The sequence below is a fragment of the Nansenia antarctica genome, assembly GCF_963989245.1.
Source record: "Nansenia antarctica genome assembly, chromosome: 14".
Classification (NCBI taxonomy): Eukaryota; Metazoa; Chordata; class Actinopteri; order Argentiniformes; family Microstomatidae; genus Nansenia; species Nansenia antarctica.
The window spans coordinates 9,816,907-9,839,998 of NC_137684.1; the positions used below are offsets into that span (position 1 = coordinate 9,816,907).

Sequence of the window (23,092 nt, forward strand, 5' to 3'; positions counted from 1 at the left end):
TTATTTATTTATTTTGTTTCTTTTTATTATTACTACTCGATCTTTTCAGTTTGTAAAGCGTCTTTGAGTGTCTAGAAAAGCACTATATAAGTCTAATGTGGGGTGGCTGTGGCGCAGAAGGTAGAGTCGGCGTCTAATGATTGGAAGGTTGGCAGATCGGCGTAAGAGCCCCAGCTGCCCACATGTCAAAGTGTCCTTGGGCAAGACACTGAACCCCAAATTGCTCCCAATGAGCGGGCCGGCGCCTTGCATGGTAGCTTGCCGCCATTGGTGTGTGAATGTGTGTGTGAATGGGTGAATGAGAGGCTGTTGTAAAGTGCTTTGGATAAAGGCACTATATAAGTGCAGTCCATTTACCATCCATCTGTTAAACGAGAACAGCCATGGAGGGGGCATTTGACCATAATGTATTATTATTATTATTATTACAAGTTCTTATGAACACACCACCAGTCAACAGCAGTAATCTCCCCCCCAGGTGGCTGGAGTGACACGCCCCCCATCGCCTTTGAACACGGCGGCTCCGTGGTCAACGTGGCCGTGAGGGTCGATGGGAGGCGGCCCATCGGCGCCAGGGCTCGGCGCATCAAGGAGCCCCGCCTGCTATTGGTCAGTTCCAGCGGAGGGATGGACTGCGGTGTCGCCATGGAGACCGTTTGTGAAAGGCTGGAGGATCTGAAGGACCACTGTCAGCCGCACACACCTGGTGAGGCTCTGCTTGCTTCCTCCCTCCATCGAGGTAGGGAGGGAGGGGGGAGGGGGGAGGGGAGGAGAGAGAGGGGAGGGGAGGAGGGAGGGGGTAGGGGAGGAGGGAGGGGCTAGGGGAGGAGGGAGGGAGGAGGGAGGGAGAGAGGAGAGGGATGGAGGGAGGAAGCAAGCAGGGGACAGGGGAGGAGGGAGAGAGGAGAGGGATGGAGGGAGGAGTGGTGTGGTAGTACAGTACATGTCGGGTCAGGGGTTTTTCTTATTTGAAAATTGAAATAAAACTTATGTGAACAGTCAGCAGGGTTCCCACGGGTCCTTGAAATCCTTGAAAGTTTGTGAATTTGAGAGAAAAAAAATCAAGGCCTTAAAAGTTTTTCAAAATAGACATGGGTCATTGAAAGTGCTTGAATTCCTCTCTCTCTCTCTCTCTCTCTCTCTATTTTTTAAAATATATATTCAAAAATGTTTTTCTTAGCTCGTCAACTAGTAAATAAGTCTCTGTATTGCTTAACTTTACACATATTTCACAATATATTGTTTTGCTGTTCTGTGATAGAGAAGGCAAGAGACCATCTAGTGTTCACACATTCAAGCCTCTCTTTTTAATTGTTGTCTGTGAGCGGATAGTTCCTATTATATCAATTCTCATCTAGATGCGTCTCAAACTATGCCGTGTTGGGTCCTTGACTTTGAGGGAATTGAGTCTTGAAAGTCCTTGAAAGGTGCTTGAATTTGATGTTTCAGAAGGTGCGGGAACCCTGGATTATGCAATAACTGCAATAACTAATCTGCAACCCATTGACCTCACTAGATGCTGGGTATTGTCTGGGGATGGCCTGTACTGCAGCCATCTTCACTTGTTTGTTTTTAGATCATTTTGCCTAAACTCTTATCAGGAAATTATGTTCAATTGGATTAAATGTAAAGATTGACTTGGCCATTCAAGAATTGCCATAGTAACTCCCTAGTTGCAGTTCAAAGTAGTCACAGATGAAATGGTGAAAGCATTTATAATCAAGTTTGTTATCAATAATAAGTTTGTCTTCCGCTCCTTCCTCTCCTCTCCAGTTCCTTAGCCAATCAGGTCAGTAAGCCATCTCCTGCAACAGAATCACTGTATTCAGGCAGGGCCAATGTCAAGTGAGCTCAGCTGATTATATTAGTCTATAGGCCCCACTCCACTGGAAATAATACTTTAAGCTCTTTTGTTATACCTTGATAATGAACTGTATGGACACACACACACACACACACACACACACGCACACACACACACACAAACCCTCACACACTCATGTAGTGTATGGGATGTAACCTGAGCCTGCTGGCTGGGATTAGTCTGAGTGGAGGCTGGTATTCAGGGCCCAGGCTGCTGCGATTGTGGTGACCGTTAGGTGATCCTTATGGCCCATGTTCACCTGCAACAAAGTCCAAACAGGACAGAAGGGGGTTAGAGGTGATTGGTGAAAGAAGAGGAGGTAGAATGCAAAGTCAGAGTAGTGATTTTGGTCCACAAATCAGGAAGCAGATCATGGTAGTTAGGTCAAGGTATAGCCTACACATTTCCCCCCAACCATAACACAGCCTCAGATGTCAGACTATAGACTACTGTAGATTATATCTCTTTCTATTCATTCTTTTTCACTCACCATCCGTTGCCTCTCTTTTGTCAGAGCTTCCTCCCTCGGTTTTTTGTCCATCTTCAATTCTTCTCTCTCTTTCTCCTCTTTCTCTCTCTCATTCATAATGCTCTCCCTTGTCTGCATCTTTTTCAGCTTTTCTTCCAGCAGTCCTCTCTGGTTAGTCAGGGCGTCGCTGTCGCTCCATGTTTTGAGCATATGCTCCTGTTGAGCTCTGTTCAATTTGAGCCTCTCTTGCCAGAGCCTCTCTCCCTTCTCAGCCATCTCCTCTTTCTCCTTCCTCAGAAGTTCCTCCTCTTTCTTGTTCTTCTTGTTTCTTGTTTCTTGTTTCTTGTTCCTCCTCTTTCTTGTTCTCTCTCTCTCCATTTCCTCACTCTCTCTCAAGTTCATCTTGCTCTCCCTCTTCTTTAACTTCTCTCTCTCTTCTTCCAGCAGTCCTCTCTGGTTAGTCAGGGCATCAGTGTCGCTCCATGTTTTGAGCATGTGCTCCTGTTGAGCTCTGTTTAGTTTGAGCCTCTTTTGCCAGAGCCTCTCTCCCTTCTCAGCCATCTCCTCTCTCTCCTTCCTCAGAAGTTCCTCCTCTTTCTTGTTCTTCAAACGCTGCTGTTCGGTTTCCTGTCTCTCTCTTTCCATCCTCTCCATTTCCTCACTCTCTCTCAAGTTCATCTTGCTCTCCCTCTTCTTTAACTTCTCTCTCTCTTCTTCCAGCAGTCCTCTCTGGTTAGTCAGGGCGTCGCTGTCGCTCCATGTTTTGAGTATATGCTCCTGTTGAGCTCTGTTCAGTTTGAGCCTCTCTTGCCAGAGCCTCTCTCCCTTCTCAGCCATCTCCTCTTTCTCCTTCCTCAGAAGTTCCTCCTCTTTCTTGTTCTTCAAACGCTGCTGTTCGGTTTCCTGTCTCTCTCTTTCCATCCTCTCCATTTCCTCACTCTCTCTCAAGTTCATCTTGCTCTCCCTCTTCTTTAACTTCTCTCTCTCTTCTTCCAGCAGTCCTCTCTGGTTAGTCAGCGCATCAGTGTCGCTCCATGTTTTGAGCATGTGCTCCTGTTGAGCTCTGTTTAGTTTGAGCCTCTTTTGCCAGAGCCTCTCTCCCTTCTCAGCCATCTCCTCTCTCTCCTTCCTCAGAAGTTCCTCCTCTTTCTTGTTCTTCAAACGCTGTTGTTGCATTTCCTGTCTCTCTCTTTCCATCACCTCCCTTTCTCTCTCCATCTCCTCACTCCTCCTCTCAACCTCCTCTGCCTTCTTCCAAACGGCCTCCTCCTTTGCCCTCAAGTCCTCCCTGTCCTCCAATAAGATGTCTGTCTTCTCTTTCCACCACTCTACCTTTATTTCCATCTGCTGTTGCTTCCTGCTCAACACCATGTTGTCTCTGTTGAGCTGCTTCCTTTCCTCAAAGAGGGCCACCTCCATTCCTTCCATCTCCTCCTCCTTCTTCTCCAAGGCCTCCATAGCACTCCTTATATCCTCCCACTGTCTCTCAATATCTTCTCTCTCTTTGTCCATGTTTGCAAATGAATGTAGAACATTGCACTGCACTGAGCTGAAGTTACTTACTTTAGAATGTTTTACATCCGTTGTCATGGTAGTGATAAACAGCATCAGAACTTCTATACATTCCAACATTCTAAATTACACAATAAAAGATATAGGCTGCCTTCGTAAATTCGCTCTGGAAATCTGATCAGCACTCATGGAATGCCTCTTGTCCAATCAAATTACTTGGTCCCTTGCCGTTGAACACACTGTGCGCTCCGGCGCTCTCAGAGCGAATTTACGAAATGGTAAATGGACTGACTTATAGCGCCTTTATCCAAAGCGCTTTACAACGGCCTCTCATCCACCCATTCACACACACATTGTCCGCGGTGTCTTGAAAAGTATTAAAAGTTGATAAATCGATTTTGGGAAAATCAAGACCCTTAATAAGTATTAAAAAGTCTTATCACGATTTTATGAGGTCTTGAATTTTGTATGTATTTTTCTGAATTAGACTCTGTCCAAAGAGTTTGTCCTAAAAACTTTTAGTAAAAGTTCGTGAATTTATTAGTTTTATTAAAAAAACTAAGATGAACCGGAAACTTTAACGTAATGCATAACCCCGAGGTTACGTCACATGACGCCCTGAGAGCGAAAGACGAAAACGAATTTCTTTGAATCATTTTGTAGAAACCAAGTGGAAAGTGTAAAAAAATAACAATGGGAAAGTGTACATTTGCGGAGTCCTGGTTGGATGTGCCAGACTTTAAGCCATGGCTGCCTGCAACCAGTCGCCGGTAACATCAGGGAGGCGTATTGTATATGTAAAAAGAAAATAAGTGTTGCATCGATGGGGATCAACGGGGTTAAGTCGCACATGCATGGCGCTAGCCACAAGGCCGCCGTTGGTCACCGAGAGCGGCAGCTCTCTATTGTAAATGTTTGTGCTACTGCCGTTGCAACACTACCTAAATCTACTGCCGACGTTACACCAGCCGCACCCAATGAAGCTCACGTTACAGCTACGACCGTGGCTACTAACAGGGCAGCCACCTCTGCCTCGTCTTTTGCCGACATCAGGTTGGCTCTGGGCGGCACACAAACACTGCGTGCGGAGATGATATGGTGTCTCGACACAGCGGTGAAACACCACTCACTGAACTCAAACGAAAACATTTCCGATGTTTTCAAGGCAATGTTTCCAGACTCGGACATTGCCAAGACGTTCTCCTGTGGCAAGGACAAAACTGGATATATAATAAGATTCGGGATAGCACCATACTTTAAGCAGCAGCTCATTGACACCATTAACAAGGCTGGCCAGTTTGTGCTGATGTTTGACGAGTCTCTCAACCAGTCAACAAAAACGAAACAGCTCGACGTCCACATTCGGTTTTGGCAGGATGACCGTGTTCAATCACGGTACATTGGCTCTCAATTCCTGGGACACGGAAAAGCTGACGACCTGCTGCATCACATCAAAGTACGTTTATTTACATTTTTCATACTTATACTTATGGACAATCGTGTGGCTAAAGTGTAGATTAATAGATGAGATTGGGATGTGGCAAGTGACTCGACACAGGTTGATGGGATTGGGGAGGAGGAGGCATGGACGGTAGAGAGGGTGGTTGTCTGTCAGTAAGGATAAAAATGTATCCCTAGGGATAAATGTGACACAGAGAGTGGTGTAATAAGGTTACTGTTGGATGTGTGATTTTGATTGATTGATTGATTGATTGATTGTGTGTGTGTGTGTGTGTGTGTGTGTGTGTGTGTGTGTGTGTGTGTGTGTGTGTGTGTGTGTGTGTGTGTGTGTGTGTGTGTGTGTGGTTATTGTGGGTCCTTTAACTAGCAAATTGTCTTCATTATTCTTGAGGAGTGAAGTTGGGTGACCAGGCTAGCAGTTCAGTTTAGCTTGAATGGCTTGGAAGTAATTTACATATAATGATGAGTGGAAATTAGGCTATAGTTAATATCTTACTGAATGGCAGTGTATTTCAAGAATAAACATTTAATGAATATTGTCATTAAATACTAATTGCTGTGTCTATTCACAGGAATGTGTTGCAAAACTCAATATGAGGCTGCTTCTATCCATCAGTATGGACGGCCCAAATGTCAACTTGAAGTTGGCAGACCTCCTCCAGAAAGAGCATGCTGAGCTGTATGGTGCTCATCTAGTCAATGTTGGAAGCTGTGGGCTTCACACCATCCACAATGCAGTGAAGGCAGGTTTTACTATGTGGCAGCTGGACAAGCTCCTTCGAGCACTCCATTTCCTTTTCCACAATGTTCCAGCTAGGAGGGAAGACTTCACTGCCTTGACTGGGTCCACCTGCTTTCCGCTACCATTCTGTGGCCACGGGTAGGTTGAGAATACACATTGAGAAAGGGCTTGGCCTGAAATGTCTGTGTTTTTATGTGGCAACAATGAAGTAAAATGACACAATTAAAATTGGAGTGACCTGACATTGTCCATTTTTGCACAGGTGGGTTGAAAATGTCCCTGTGTCAGAGAGGGCAATTCTAGTGTGGCCAATGATCATGATGTACATGGATGCAGTCAAGCAGAAGAAGCTCCCAAACCCCGGTACTGCCTCTTACGACATCATTGAGGCAGCACAAGCGGATCCCCTCATCATCGCCAAGCTCCAGTTCTTCCTGGCGATATCCAGGACCTTCAGGCCCTTCCTGACCAACTATCAAACTGATGAGCCAGTTCTGCCCTTCTTGGCCAAAGATTTGAGTGAGCTGCTGAAGGTAGTCATTACACTAGGGCCTAATTCAACTATGATTAATCTATATTAACTAGTCCATACCCGTGGATTTGTGGTGGTCCACAACTCTGCATCATGAATGAATGAATGAATGAATGAATGAATGAATGAATGAATGGACTTTATTGTCATTGCTACAGTACAGGTACCAAACAACGAAATTTAGGAGGGGTGGCTCCCCTGGTGTTAGGAAAGGGAAAAAAAAAAAAACTTTTAGAAAAAGAATAAAATCACAAGAAGGTAAGGAGCTGGTTTACATAAATAAAGGCTATGTACACAATCCACTGTACTATACTGCACAGATAGTCAACTAGGGTTGTCATATTGCACAAAAGTATTTTTTCACGTTATTTAAAGTGTCACAGTTTGCAGGCTTGAAATGTACATGTTTGTGCCTCAGCACTAGCTGCCATACAATCCGTCCAGACTGTCCTGGGCCCAGAACTTAGGCCTTTGCTGTGTTCAGGGCCTTGACGGCCCTGTGGTAGAAGCAGTTCTTCAGTCTGTTTGTCTTAGCGGCCGGGGTCCTGTACCTCCTTTTCGAGGGCAGCCTGATAAAGTGTACGTGCCCAGGGTGGGTCGGGTCCCTGGAGATCTTGGAGGCCTTCCTGAGACAGCGTGTGTTGTACAGCTCTTCCAGAGAGGGGAGGGGAGCGCCGGTGATCTTCTGTGCTGTTCTCACGACTCTCTGTAGCGCATTTCTCTCCGCTGTTGTGCAGCTGTAGAACCAGTTGTAGATGCCGTAGGTGAGGATGCTCTCCACTGCGCCGCGGTAGAAGGCCACCAGTATCTCCTGCTTGTTGTGTTCTTTCCTGAGGCATCTCAGGGTGTATAGCCGCTGTTGTGCCCTCTTGATGGTGCCTTTTGGACGCCTAGATGGTGCCTTTTGGGTGCCTAGATGGTCCTAGGACGTGTGTCTCCCTTGGTGGGATGAGTCACATTACGTCTTGTTTCTTAAATCCCTTTTTGTTTAACTAAGAGTTATTGGGATGTTATATGGACAGGATATGTTCTTTATCCTACATTAGGTCTACTGTATTGAAACATATGTGTATGCATGTTGGTGAGAGTATGCTGCCCTAACTGACTGTGTGCGTGCGTGCGTGTGTGCGTGTATATCTGTCTGTTTGTGTGTACGTGTATGTGTGGTGTGTGTGTACGTATGCATCTGTGTGTGTCTGTATATCTGTGTGTGTGTGTGTGTGTGTACGTGTATGTGTGGTGTGTGTGTACGTATGCATCTGTGTGTGTCTGTATATCTGTGTGTGTGTGTGTGTGTGTGTGTGTGTGCATGTATGTTTTTAATAAACCTTGCCTTTGGTTTAATTTTTCCCAGCCTATTTGAATTCTGTTGTATGATAGTGGTCTAGTCTATTGCAAACTAAAACTGTTAAGTTAAAGGTGTCACTGATGTAAACGGTTACAGCTCGAAGTGGCGGTGAGGTCTGGAAAAAGTCTTAGAAAGGTATTGAAATGAACCTCAAGATTCCTGTATATACCCTGTTCACACACCAATGGCGGCAAGCTACCATGCAAGGCGCCGGCCTGCTCATAGAGAGCAATTTGGGGTTCAATGTCTTGCCCAAGAACACTTCGACATGTGGCCAGCTGGGGCTCGAACCGCCGATCTGCCAACCTTGCGATCATTAGACGGCAGCTCTACCTCCTGCGCCACTCTACCTCCTGCACCACAGCCACCTCACGAACACAGCCATAATGAAAAGAACCTCTTGCATGGGCTTTAAATGGGTATTGCATTCAAGCAACAATAATTATTGCTTTAAAATTAATTGACCTTTAAGGGCCACCATAGATGTTCCCATGTTGAGTTTCCATTTCCCCCTCCCCTGCTCCAAGAGGATGAGAAATGACAAATACATATATTATGTATAATATTAGCTTACACTGCACTATTGATTAGTTCACAGACTATTACAAGGGTAGTTCACTCTTTCTAAACCGTCTCAAACTATCTGTCTCAAACGATGCCGTGTTGGGTCCTTGAATTTGAGGGAATTGAGTCTTGAAAGTCCTTGAAAGGTGCTTGAATTTGATGTCTCAGAAGGTGTGGGAACCCTGAGTCAGAGCCGGGACCCAGAGTCGGGAAGTTTTTGGGTTCGGGGGTGGACCCGTTAAGACCTCCACTCTGATGTGTCCCATCTTCCCATGGTAACGTCATATCACAAGTTTGGAAAACAAAATGAGACGGTATAACTCTATCCCTGTGTGTGTGTGTGTGTGTGTGTGTGTGTGTGTGTGTGTGTGTGTGTCAGGTGCCCTGCTGAAGGCGGTGTGTGTGTGCAGCGGCCTGGTCACCTTCCCTTCCCAGCAGCCCCTGGAGGAGCAGCTGCTGCAGAGGTGGGGAGGGGGGGTGGAGATCCACAGCTGGTCTCTGCTGCCCCACGGCTCTGGACTGGGTAAGAGAGAGAGAGAGAGAGAGAGAGCCGTCAGACCCGGGTGGAAACAGTCTGGGTTTGACTGAGTTGGTCTAGCGCAGTGGAGCCAATGCAATAGTCCCAAAAGTGCAAAGACAAACCCATAAGGTTAAAGCAAACGCTCAAAGTATTTGAATTTTTTTCAAATACTATTTTGACACAGGTCTGATCGCCATGGTGCTGGGAGGAGGCTATGGTCTATTATGGTCTATTTCTATTATGGTCTATTATTATGGGCTATTACCTCTGAGAGGAAAGGTTGACACACGCAACACGCTTGTCCACTGTCATGCAAAATGCGTTCGAGCAATTGCGTGCCAATGCCAGAAGAATGTTAATACAAGGGAACAACAAGCCGTTACTTCCTGTAAAGTCTGACATGTACATTTCAGCTTTATCCCTTCTGACTTCTCTTTCCCATCCGTAATTTGATCTTTGTGGAGTTAAAGAAAAATGGGTAAAGAAAGAATCATTCAAAATTCTCAAAGAATCTGAATGCAACTCCCTTAACCCCTCCTCTCCTCTCCTCTCCTCTCCTCCCCTCTCCTCTCCTCTCCTCTCCTCTCCTCTCCTCTCCTCTCCTCTCCTCTCCTCTCCTCTCCTACCTGCAGGTACCAGCAGCATCCTGGCGGGGGCGGTGTTGGCAGCTGTGTACAGATGCACCGGCCGCACCTACGACACAGACTCCCTCATCCACGCTGTCCTGCACCTAGAGCAGATGCTAACCACCGGTCAGATAACACACACTCAAGATGCACACACACACACACACACACACACACACACACACACACACACACACAAAGTTATATGCATGAAGGCTTCGTTTGATTTGAATGTGGGGTTTGGAGGTGTTTTCATTCTGTTCCATAACTGTGTTGCACATTGTTCATGTTTGCCATCTGAATCTGGGGCTTGAGGTTGTTCGCTGGTGAGTATTCACCCCCCCCCCCCTTCTCTCTTTGTGTTTTTCTCTCCCTCCCTCCCTCCCTCTCTCCCTCCGTCCCTCCCACCGTCTCCTAGGTGGTGGATGGCAGGACCAGGTGGGGGGTTTAGTGGGGGGGGTGAAGGTGGCACGGTCCAAAGCGTGTCTCCCCCTCCGGGTGGAAGTGGAACGTCTCGCTCTGTCCCAGGACTTCCTGGTCTCTCTACAGCAACACCTCCTATTGGTCTACACCGGCAAGACACGGCTAGCACGGAACCTACTGCAGGTAGTCACACATCTCTTACTGATATGAAGCCTCGTCTCTTAAGTCAGACATGTTCCTTCCTCTGACAGATGACATGGTTCCTGTGCTTCCAGCTTATCGTGTGCTCAACAATTGGCTTCTGTGTTCTATAGACAGAACAGGAGGGATGTGCTTACACAGGAAATCCGGTTGTCATTATTTCCCTGATCCTCCTCTGGTTCCTCCATTTGGGGGCGGCTGGGGCGCAGGAGGTAGAGCCGGCGTCTAATGATCGCAAGGTCGGCAGATCGGCGGTTCGAGCCCCGGCTGGGCACATGTCGAAGTGTCCTTGGGCAAGACACTGAACCCCAAATTGCTCCCAATGAGCCGGCCGGCGCCTTGCATGGTAGCTTGTCATCATTGGTGTGTGAATGTGTGTGTGAATGGGTGAATGAGAGGCTGTTGTAAAGTGCTTTGGAATAAGGCGTCTATATAAGTCAGTCCATTTACCGTTTTTTTCATTCTGAACCTCACATTAACTCATCATGTCTCTGGAGAGTGTCTGTCTATAGAAGGAAGATTTTTGTCTTCTCAAAAGCTTGATTCGTTGTTTCCACACGTAGGGCATGAACTGGTATTTCCACAATTTGTTCAATAAACTTTTCAAAGGTTAAAACAAATAGTCTGGCTGGTTTGAACCTTGCCTCAGGTGAGAGCGGTTGATTTTAATTGAAGGTTTATTTTCTTGACATTTAACAGAAGCCTTCATGCAAATCGATTTGCAATATATACATCTGTCTAAGTAAGTGAATCATCTATCCATCAGTAATCATACGAAATAATAATCTATGCCAAATCCAGGGTCCCGTTACAATGCTAGAAGAACATAATTTACTAGTCAGAAAGGCTTCAAACACAATTGTAGTTATGTCAGTTCTCTAATAAATTAGCCTATGCCATCATTTTAAACATACATTTTTAGATTAGTTTCAACTTATTGCAGAGTACAAGCATCAGACAACGAAATGCAGTAAAAAGTGTATGTCAGAAGTGGGATTCGAGCCCCCGTCTTAAAAATTATGAAGTCATCCGGAAATAGTTGTTACTATAGTAACGTTAGTGTTGGTAGCTTGGTTGTGGTCGTTGAGCGGGCGTTAACCCACAGCTAGGCCACAATGCTTGTTTCCAACATAGTCCTCCATTATTGTGTTCTCCTACTTGCGCTTTTGAACCACAATTTAACTACAACACTCCTGCTGATCCACTTTGTCCTCAACATTGGAAGACAAGAGCGAGAAGAAATGGCGAACAAGTGTATCCAGCTTATGCCGTTCATGCCAGCCAGAGCCACCTTGAGTGTGTTCCCCCTGTGTCTCACCTGGTTGACTGTTCTAACAAAACCTCCCTCCTTCAGTCCCTCACAAACGTTTTAAAAGATCACTAGGTCACTATTTCTATGTTTTCTTTCATCTATGTACTCCATGATATTTAAATCTTTAATTATCTGAAGGCAGACTGCAGTCTCCTCCTCACTCCAGAAATGCTGGCTCCTGCTAGTCGCCATTGTGGCTTGCTATGCTGTCCCTAACAACAACAAAACCCAGGATTCCCTGCGAATCGAGCATGCGCAGACGTGACTGAATATTCCGGAAAGCGACATTTTCCGATTAATTTATTATTAGTCTAATCTAATCTAATCTAGTCGCTACACTAACATACACGTCCTTCCTGTGTCTTTCACAGTAATACCACTTCTGACCACTTCCTGTTTACATTATACAGTAGCAGTAGAACACTTCCTGCCAATGCTGCAATTTCTCTTCAATTATTGAACAAAGGAATCAAAATAAGTTAAGAGTGGCCTTATCTACTTCATTTATGCTCATCTGCACTTCTTTAAAGATAAGACTAACAAAAACGGTGGTAAATGCCCACCTGGAATAATACTGTCTTACCTGTCCTGTCCTGTGACTGTCCTGATACTTCAGTGGAGGAAAGGAGATGAGGAGGGGAAGCCACAGGTCCTAAACTGATCACTCTTCCCTCTGCCTCGTCCCTAAACCTCAGTTTTTAATGTGAGTCAATGCCATGTTAAGGTTTGTCCTGACTGAGCTGAGTGTTTCTCAAACCCCACCTTTAAGTGCTGTTCTTAGAACCAAGGGTTGGAGATTCCCTATCCCAGGGGGCATTGTAATAGAGTTTATTCTTCTAAATCTGTGGTCAAGAGCATCAAGATCAGCTGTTCCTTTCATCTTATTGATGGCTTTTTTTTCCCACCACTTTTGTTTTGTTTTATATTCATTCTAAATACATAAAGGCTGTATACTGAATACTAAAGTCTGGTACTGTGATCAACTTCAAGAAATTATCTGTTTGAAATAATATTAGTAATCGAACATCAATAAAAAGGTCACCTTTCAGCAATATCTTGGGAATATGTAATGAGGGATTAAGGGCCAATCCCAATTCACCCCTAGCCCTTCGTTTTCACCCCTATGGCTCGATTTGCGCGTTCACGTTTAGGGGAGGGCTGTCCCATTTCATATTTCATCGAGGGCTAGGGGTAAGGGGGGGGGCTAACTATTACTTCGTTTCGAGGGATTTCAGGACCAGACTAGCTTCGAAGGGCTAGAGGTACGCTACCCCTTGATACCAGGATGCATTGCGAATCATCTACAAATATAAAATCCTCAATTTTGGCCGCCATTGGCTACAATCTGTAATTTGGCTCTACAAGTGTTAATATGTCATTTTATGAAGTTTTTATATGTTTTCAGGCGAGAAAGTAACCATATATATTCACAAAATGTGTCCAGTTTATCAAAATAACCCGTTTATCCTAGATACTACGGAGGATGTTATCATAGTGTTGTTAGCATAGTGTTCGCGAATGCTATGCTGTGTTGTGCTATCATGTACTAGTTTTCACTGAATAAATCGCGATTTCTTTCAAAGAAGGTAGCAGGTGTTTATGTCCATGTCAAGGAGAAGGTACGACTTGTATGACAGTAGTGTGTTTAGGACATAAGTTAAGGATATCAGTGTTGTACTTTAGCCTGTGGAGACGCGTTAGCATTAGCTCCACACGGATTTAACATTAACAGTAGTCATAGACACTTGTAGTAGTAGTTGTTGTATAACAAGGTGAATAGTGAGTTAACATGTTTATTAGTTGTATCCCTTCCTTGTTGTAAAACGTGTTGTTGTTGAACATGTCTGTGACTGAAATAGACTAGATACTACGGAGGATGTTATCATAGTGTTTGATGCTAACGGCCGCCATCTTTGCTATCTCCTCCGGTCACAGGAGATGTGGCAACACAACGCGTCACCCGTACCGCGTCTAAACCACTGTTGATGACGTAGGCGCCGTGAAGGGCTGTCCCAATTCATAGGGCTTAGATTTCAAGGGGTAGGGCTTGTGACGTATTCGAAGGCCTTGCCTTCGAATCGAGTGACACTCGAAAACGAGCCATAGGGGTAGAAAAGGGAATTGGGATTGGCCCTAAGTCTGTCCTAGATCTGATCGTTTTACATTCCTCTACCTAACTCTAATCTACCTCTCTCTGTCACTAACACTTGTTAACCATTTGAGACCGGGAGATAATATTGGGTAGCCTACCTAAACTGTGTTGTGTTTGGCAGGATGTGGTGCGGAGCTGGTACAGACGCCTCCCTGCCATCGTGGAGAACGCTGAACAGCTGGTGGACAATGCAGAGGAGTGTGCCCGTGCGTGCACTGAGGGTGAGTGAGGATGAGTGAGTGAGACTGAGGGTGAGTGAGTGAGAGTGAGAGTGAGACTGAGGGTGAGTGAGACTGAGGGTGAGTGAGTGAGCGTGAGGGTGAGACTGAGGGTGAGACTGAGGGTGAGTGAGTGAGACTGAGGGTGAGAGTGAGACTGAGGGAGAGTGAGAGTGAGAGTGAGGGTGAGTGAGTGAGACTGAGGGTGAGTGAGAGAGAGTGAGACTGAGGGTGAGAGAGAGTGAGACTGAGGGTGAGAGAGAGTGAGACTGAGGGTGAGTGAGAGAGAGTGAGGGTGAGGGTGAGTGAGAGAGAGTGAGACTGAGGGTGAGTGAGTGAGGGTGAGACAGCTGGTGAGTGAGTGAGTGAGAGACGCCCCCTCAGACCAAGCCACGGTTTTGGGTAACTGAACACAACGTGACTCAAAAGTGACCAAATGACACTAAAAAAATCTATCTAAAAAAATCAGGCCGTACTGCACATGAGCTTTTCGACGGAACTCGTAAAATGAACACAATCACACACTGAGCATGAGACCAGCCAGATAACAATGCAAATGTGCTTGCTAGCATGAATAGGGACTTTTTCATTGGGGAAACTTTTTATATTCTCTTTTGTTGAAGTAATAAATAATAATAATAATACATTTTATTTATGGGCGCCTTTCAAGGCTCTCAAGGACACCTTACAAGACAGTTTAAAACCACATATCAAAACATTAAAATCAACAAAGCAAAATGAGATAAAAACAGCAAAATCAGATATAACAACAAACAAAATACAGGAGATCAAACCAAGTAAGCCATTGTGAAAAGGTGTGTTTTAAGAAGTGTCCCCCTCTCCCCCCTCCCTCCCTCCCTCCCCCCTCCCTCCCTCCCTCTCTCTCTCTCTTTCTGGAAGGTTCTCTGACCAGGCTGGGGGCGTGTCTGGAGCGCTCCTGGCAGCAGAAGAAGGTGATGGCTCCCGGGTGCGAGCCGGCCGCCGTGCGGGCCATGATGGACGCCCTCCGCCCCCTGGCCCTGGGGCAGAGCCTGGCCGGCGCTGGGGGGGGGGGCTTCCTCTACCTGCTGACCCGCCAGCCCCAGCAGGGGGAGACAGTGAGGCACATCCTCAACAATACACACGTGAGTACGGAAGGAGAGAAACGGAAATGGCCACTATGTTGCATTCATATATCCTACTGAGCACTTATTCATGTCATTAAGGTAATGTTGTTTGTGTCATGTATGTAGAGCTCTAGAATCTAGAACGTAGAATTTCCGATGAATGTATTTGCAGTTCATGAAATGGCTAATAAACTTTTACTTCTTTCCAAGAGGAGAGCTGATCTATCAACTTCTGGTTGGCAGTCTTTACATGAGTTTAAACAGGGTTCCCGCGCCGGTCGTAAAAAGCCTTTGGGCCCTATTATGCACTTCTTAACTTGCCGTCTTAAGTGTTAATTAAGACTCACCGCCAGGTTAAGACCTACCCCCACCCTTATTATGCGCTTCATACGCGCTACTGCTATTATGCAGGTGTCGATAGGCGCCCACACATAAGACGTAAAACTCCCGTGCATATATTGCTCATTGTGGGAGTGTTCATATGTTAATGAAGTGCACTAGGCGCCCCTGCTATTATGCGATCTGACTTTGCTCCTATCGCTAAGAAGTGGTTTGAAAAGTTCTTAAGTTTAGACTTCATGCACGTTTTGAAACACGAGCGCGCCTCCGCGGTTTGCGCATGCATGTGGGCACACATGAACACGCACGTGGCTCCACGGCAAGACGTCAACGGTCACAGTATAAATGCTTTATTTCAGAAGGGAGAGGCAGAGAAGCGCGCTGACCTCCTTCTCAGGACTTCCATAATAGCATAGCGCTAATGACTCAACGCAGCCGGTTCTTAAAGGGAATGGCACCTGGCACGCTGATTGGGTTGATTGAGAAGACGCCCAAAACACACCCATGACTAATTTCTTTGCTTAGCGCCGGGTTTTAGGCGCCCACTACAGCACGCATAATAGCAAAGTGGCCTTGACCACGCCTCCACGTCTTAAGTTTAGATCTACCGCCTCGTCTTATTGATGAAGTGCATAAAAGGGCCCCTAAAGTCTAAAATCCATCAATCCGATTTATAAGGCCTAAAAAGGGAGCTGTCCTGCAAGGAAGCTTTTGTGCACTTTGTTCTCTTCACGTTGAAGTGACTTTCTACAGTTAACTGTTAATGTTAATACATTTACTTTTGAGTAATTATCTGACTTATTTATTTTATATTAATTATCCTTCAGACTTTTTTGTCCGTATGGCAGTGAAATCCCTAATTTCATCACCTCGAGGATGACAAAAAGCTATCATATGGTTTTGCGACAGGTCTAAAATTCTATTCAAAGAGGTCTAGAAAAAGGCCTAAAAGGGTATTAAATTTGACTTGTTGAAACTTGTAGGAACCCTGTTATGGAGCCAAAACAAACCAGCATTGCCTATTGTGTATCACAGGGCCTTGGAGACTTCACTGTCCATTCAGTTGAGCTGGACATGGAGGGGATCTCACTGCTGGAGCCTTCCTGAGACGGACAGACGGACGGGGCGGACAGACGAATGAACATGGACGGACCTCACCACTGCTTTACTGTCCCGTTACTTACTGTCCCGTTACTTACTGTACACTGTGTCTTCCTTAAGTTGGCACATGCCTTTTGAAAGGAATTTTCACTGCCACCAACACATCTGCTCAAGTGTTGTTGTGAGACTAACTGTTATTGGAGTGTTCAGTAGTAATTATAAAGATGAAATGTGAAAGCAGTGTTAGCTCAGAGGACCTTATTAAGTATTAACCCTCTGACTCAAAGTTACAGTACTTAACAAAGTTACCACCACTCGTAAATGCTGTTACACAAACACTCAGTCTTGAATATACTGGTCACGGATCATATTGATGTGGTTACTGACACGTCAAATCATTATCCAGGCCTCGTAATATCTGTTGCGCATCTACTGGTAGTCCGCTTAACAAGCGGTCTGGAAGTTGACTATTAGCTTTAAGAGATTGTTACCTAACTTTTGTCATTCAACAGTGTCAAACACCTATTAAGACTTAAATGGGGCATGAAATGTCTCATCGGAGCCATTTAGTATGTGATTGAAAGTAAAGCATAACTTATGTTTAGTGTTCATGTATCAAGTATGTTTGCTAAGATGACGTTGTCTTCCCGAGATCTGAAAATATGGACAAAGATCAACCAGTGCTGTGGTTTAAAGCATCTACTGTGTCATTTACTCCTTGATCATGATTAATATGACTCTAAATAAGGACGTATTACTATACTATAGCTACTATAGTTTGTAACCATGTTGTGAAAAAGTAATACCTCTCCTTGAGCGCAACAAATGGGTCAGAGACATGGAGTGCTGTGCATAGCTGCTTTAAAGGTACAATATGATTGTTACAGTTGTGCTAACTTGCCATGGTACATCAGTAGCAAGTAAGGAATGATAAATAACATGAACTGAAGAGCGCCCAAACAAAGCCTTTATAAAACCTGGTGTTGTGATGCTTACCTATGTTACACTTTGTTTGTTAAGGATATGCACACATTTGCCGCTATTAGAAAACATAGCATGTGTTATGTTCAGTATGTGTGGCCAGTGTGAGATAAAACGTATCTTATTATCTTACTTATCTAACACTTCACCTTTAATGGTTAGTGTGCAAGCTTGTATGTTACATTTAAGTTGTTACATGGGTTTGAATTCAGCCTTGGTTGGACGAGGACCAACTGTTACACTATTGCATGTTGACTAGTCACACAGTCTGGCTCAGAGTTGCAGGTGCAACATCACACCATGTGTGTTTGTTTTGCTTAGGGAAGGTGTGAGTGTGAGTGTGAGTGTGAGTGAGTGCTGTGGTGGAAAGCATCACACAGGCACCTCAGTACTGCTCTCACAGAACCAACGCCATGGTTCAGGTAATGCACCAGTGTTGTTGTTTTACATATATTCAAATAGACCCTCATGGGCCACCACCTACAGGCAGACAATGATTAACTGTTACACAAGTGTGAGCCAGAACAGTTTTTTTAATATAATGAATTCAGCTTTACTGTGCCATATTGTGGACCAGTGTGATTGGGGAGGTTACACAGACTGATTTCAGAGTTAATCTCTTCATTTATTTACACAATAAACAGTGAATAAAAAGACATTGTTGCCACTGTCTGCTGATTCAAAAGATTACAGGCCAATAGGGGAATGTAGTATCTTTCCTTTCTTCTCTGTTGTCATTGTGGGGGTGGGAAAAAGAAATAAAATTGTGGGGAACATGGCGCGTTCTGGCCTGCAGAGGGAGCTAGACTGCCATTGGAGGGGAATGATGGGCTGATTACGGACAGGTGTCAGTGATCAGACTCATTGTTCCACTGGTCTATTTAACCTGTGTGTGTTTGTTCCCTTGGGAGATGAGTAGGGCAGGAAGTACCTGCCACACGGAGACACGGGGAGACCGAGAGAGAGAGAGAGCCGCGGCGAGGACGCATGAGACCCCGAAAGGGGGTGAGGTGCAGGGAGCCGGGCGGACGGAGCGGGTCCCGAAAGGGAGGACTAGCGGGGCGAGAGCGAGGGCTCTGCCAAGAGCGGAATAGCGGGGCGAGAGCGAGGGCTCTGCCAGCAGCGGACGGAGCAGGTCCCGAAAGGGAGGACTAGCGGGGCGAGAGCAAGGGCTCTGCCAGGAGCGGAATAGCGGGGCGAGAGCGAGGGCTCTGCCAGCAGCGGACGGAGCGGGTCCCGAAAGGGAGGACTAGCGGGGCGGGAAAGACTCGCTCAGCACGTCAGTGACGGTGCTGAGCTGTGCAACTGTTAAATAAAAGCCTATTCTACAACTGTTCCTCTGTGTCGACCTCCCTCTGTGCCTAGAGACTGCTACATCTGGCGCCCAACGTGGGGCACAGAGAGGGGGTCGGCACACACGCCCAGAGGACCATGGACTCATCGGTCCAGGTGGTGGCGCACCTGGCCCGGATGCTACAGGCGCAGGAGGTGATGGCGGCGGAGTTGATGCGGGGACAGGCGGAGCAGCGGGCCATGCTCCGCGAGCTACTGGACCGCACCGAGCCACCGGTTCGGGCCCAGAGGAGGGGGGTGCGGGACGAGCCGGAGGCCATTCTCGACCCCTTCCCCGACAACCACCGGCCTCGACCGCAGGTTCCAGCCCCGGGCCCAGCCCCGGGCCCGCGCCCTGCCCCGACCCCGGCTCCACGCCAACGGGCCGGCGGGGCGCGGCCTGGGGTACGGCCAGAGGTGGAGCCACGGCGGGAGCCACCAACGCCTGCCCGGAGGACGGGGCGGGACACCGGGGGGAGGAACACACACGGGGGGCCAACCTCCACCCCACAGACGGCCCCACGAGCGGTAGAGGAGGGATGCTGGCGATGCGGACAGCCTGGCCACCTCCGCCGGGAATGCCCCGAGATGGAGGTGGGTCAGGTAATCCGCGTCGTCGGCAGTCCGACCCCTCCCCCGCGTCCAGGACAGGCGTTTTACATCCCAGTAAGGGTACAGCGTGAGACGCACCAGGCGCTGTTGGATTCTGGCGCCCAACAGACCATGATCCACCAGCGCCTGGTTCGACCCGGGGCATTGTTAGAGGCATCGCGGGTTGGGATACTGTGTATACATGGGGATTGTCACCAGTATCCGGTGGTCCCCATCGAAATTCGTTATTGGGGGAAAAAATATAGTGTCAAGGCGGCGGTTAGTCCGAGCCTCATGCACCCCCTAGTTTTGGGGTCAGATTGGGCTGGGTTTCCGCAGGTATTAGGGGAAACCACGGGGGTGCGTGCACGACCGACAGGGAAATGTGAGGCGTGCGCAGTGCTCTGCGCTGATGCGAGGGCATCCGACGCTGCCGAGGAGCCGGAGGAGGCGGTGGGTCCGGCACCCGCAGATCCGCCGCCTGCGTTCCCTCCAGTAGCCGACTTCCCCCTCGAGCAGTCTCGCGACGCCACTCTACGCTCCGCCTATGACCAGGTGATCAGTATTGATGGTGTGCTGGTACGGCCAGACGCTGTGCGCGCCCACCCGTATTTTGTACTGATTAGGGACAGACTGTATAGAGTGAGTCGTGACACTCGCAGGGACGAGGAAACGACCCAGTTGTTGGTACCTAGGAGCCGCCGGAAAGCTATATTTCAGGCGGCGCATTATAACCCTATGGCGGGCCACTTAGGATACGACAAAACACTCAATCGGATAATGGCTCGATTTTATTGGCCGGGGATTCGGGCAGAGGTGCATCTGTGGTGTGCATCCTGCCGCGAGTGCCAATTAGTCAATCCCCCGGCCGTGCCCAGGGCACCGTTGTGCCCCCTTCCCCTGGTAGAGGCACCATTCGACCGGATTGGGATGGATATAATCGGGCCATTTGAACGTTGCTCACAGGGCTATCGGTTCGTGTTAGTCCTCATAGACTACGCGACTCGATACCCCGAGGCAATACCGCTTCGTACTATCTCTGCAAAGAGTGTAGCACAGGCGTTATTCCAGGTCATCTCCCGGGTGGGGATCCCGAAAGAGATCCTCACCGACCAAGGCACTAACTTTATGTCACGAACACTTAGGGAACTTTACGGGTTGTTAGACATTAAGGCGGTCCGAACGAGCGTGTACCACCCAGCTACCGACGGGCTGTGTGAGCGGTTCAATCGGACGCTTAAGTCGATGATCCGTAAGTTCATTCACGAAGATAGTCGTAATTGGCATAAGTGGTTAGACCCTCTGTTGTTCGCAGTGCGGGAAGTACCCCAGGCTTCCACGGGGTTTTCCCCCTTTGAGCTCCTATACGGGCGCAAGCCACGGGGCGTCCTAGACCTGATTAAAGAAAGCTGGGAGGAAGGGTCTAGTGACAGTAAGAATGAAATACAATACGTCCTGGACCTACGAGCAAAGCTCCACGCACTGGGGGTTATGTCACGGGAGCATTTGCTCGAGGCCCAGGAGCGTCAGAAACGGCTGTACGACAGAGGGACTAGACTACGCAATTTCGCACCGGGAGACAAAGTCCTCGTATTACTGCCCACGTCTAGCTCTAAATTACTCGCCAAGTGGCAAGGGCCGTTCGTGGTCACACGGCGAATTGGGGATGTAGACTACGAGGTAGTGCGGTCGGATAGAGGGGATTGCACGCAAATATACCACATTAACCTATTAAAAAAATGGAACGACGTGGTCCCTGTTTCCCTGGTGACGCTACTTCCCGAGCAGGATGAGTTCGGGCCGGAGGTCCCAAAAACGAGTACTAGTGCCCCGGCCTGCGTAGGCGACCATCTCTCGGCGAACCAGCGGGCGGACGTTGATCGGTTGCAACATAGGTTCGCAGATGTGTTCTCCCCTATACCCGGCCGTACTCGCCTCATAGAGCATCAGATAGTTACGCCACCGGGGGTTACGGTACGTACGCGGCCATACAGGCTGCCGGCTCACAAACGAGACTTTTGAATTAGGAATTAGACTCTATGCTAAAACTGGGCGTGGTCGAGGAGTCGCATAGCGACTGGTGCAGCCCCATCGTGCTGGTGACAAAGCGCGATGGGTCTGTACGGTTCTGTGTGGACTATAGACGGGTGAACGCGGTGTCTAAATTCGATGCCTACCCTATGCCCCGGGTCGACGAGCTCCTGGACCGGCTTGGCACGGCTAAATATTACACAACATTGGATTGCACGAAGGGGTACTGGCAGATACCATTATCGTCGGTAGCCCGGGAAAAAACGGCATTCTCTACCCCGCGGGGGTTATTCCAGTTCACCGCGCTTCCGTTCGGGTTGTTTGGGGCCCCGGCCACGTTTCAGCGGCTGATGGACCGTATTCTGCGGCCGCACTCTGCGTATGCTGCGGCGTACGTAGATGACATTGTCGTCTATGCGGACACCTGGCCGCAGCATATGCAGAGGGTGGCTGCGGTACTACAGTCGCTGAGGCAGGCGGGGCTGACGGCGAACCCGGCGAAGTGCGTGATCGGGCGGGGGGAGATCCGGTATCTGGGGTACATCCTGGGCGGTGGGGAGGTGCGACCGCAGGTGGACAAAACCACTGCGATCGCCGCCGCCCCGCGGCCCAGGACCCGGAAGGACGTGAGGCAGTTCCTGGGACTGGCCAGCTACTACCGGCAGTTTGTGCCGGGGTTCTCGGAGCTGGCCAGCCCCCTTACCGACCTCACCCGGAAGGGGGCCCCGGATCCGGTCCAATGGAGTGAGCGATGCCAAGTAGCGTTCGATGGGATTAAGAACGCCCTCTGTGGGGAGACAGTCTTGTATGCTCCTAACTTTAACATTCCTTTTTCTCTGCAGACAGACGCGTCGGGTAGAGGGCTGGGGGCGGTGCTGACCCAGCAGGTGGAGGGATTCGACCGTCCGGTGCTGTACCTGAGCCGAAAGCTGTCGGAGCGGGAGGGCAGGTACAGCACGGTGGAGAAGGAGTGTCTGGCCATTCGGTGGGCGGTCGGCGCCCTCCGGTACTACCTGCTGGGGCGCTCGTTCACCCTCTACTCCGACCATGCTCCCCTACAGTGGCTCCACCGCATGAAGGACACCAACGCGAGGATCACCCGGTGGTACCTCGCGTTGCAGCCCTTCAACTTCACGGTGGTTCACAGGCCGGGGATGCAGATGGTCGTGGCCGACTTCCTCTCCCGTGATGGGGGGGGGGGAGTAGGCTATCGGCCAGTTGTATCCCCGGCCTCGAAACTGGCGGTGGGGATGTGTGGGGAACATGGCGCGTTCTGGCCTGCAGAGGGAGCTAGACTGCCATTGGAGGGGAATGATGGGCTGATTACGGACAGGTGTCAGTGATCAGACTCATTGTTCCACTGGTCTATTTAACCTGTGTGTGTTTGTTCCCTTGGGAGATGAGTAGGGCAGGAAGTACCTGCCACACGGAGACACGGGGAGACCGAGAGAGAGAGAGAGCCGCGGCGAGGACGCATGAGACCCCGAAAGGGGGTGAGGTGCAGGGAGCCGGGCGGACGGAGCGGGTCCCGAAAGGGAGGACTAGCGGGGCGAGAGCGAGGGCTCTGCCAAGAGCGGAATAGCGGGGCGAGAGCGAGGGCTCTGCCAGCAGCGGACGGAGCAGGTCCCGAAAGGGAGGACTAGCGGGGCGAGAGCAAGGGCTCTGCC

At 48.5% G+C, this 23,092-nt stretch overlaps 2 protein-coding genes across 2 annotated transcripts in view; both read left to right on the forward strand.

Moving 5' to 3' along the window:
- Positions 1 to 16,496, forward strand: part of LOC308170412 (L-fucose kinase-like) — a gene marked incomplete at both ends in the record, with an annotated part of 31,816 nt that extends 15,320 nt beyond the window's left edge. Inside the window, 7 exons of the mRNA XM_080545206.1 lie at positions 479 to 706; positions 8,872 to 9,015; positions 9,645 to 9,764; positions 10,057 to 10,244; positions 13,848 to 13,947; positions 14,845 to 15,068; positions 16,425 to 16,496. Coding sequence (XP_080401332.1) covers positions 479 to 706; positions 8,872 to 9,015; positions 9,645 to 9,764; positions 10,057 to 10,244; positions 13,848 to 13,947; positions 14,845 to 15,068; positions 16,425 to 16,496 — 1,076 coding nt within the window. The remainder of the gene's footprint in view (positions 1 to 478; positions 707 to 8,871; positions 9,016 to 9,644; positions 9,765 to 10,056; positions 10,245 to 13,847; positions 13,948 to 14,844; positions 15,069 to 16,424) is intronic.
- Positions 1 to 23,092, forward strand: part of LOC308169815 (L-fucose kinase-like) — a gene marked incomplete at both ends in the record, with an annotated part of 69,294 nt that overhangs the window by 18,203 nt on the left and 27,999 nt on the right. The gene's annotated exons all lie outside the window — the stretch shown is intronic.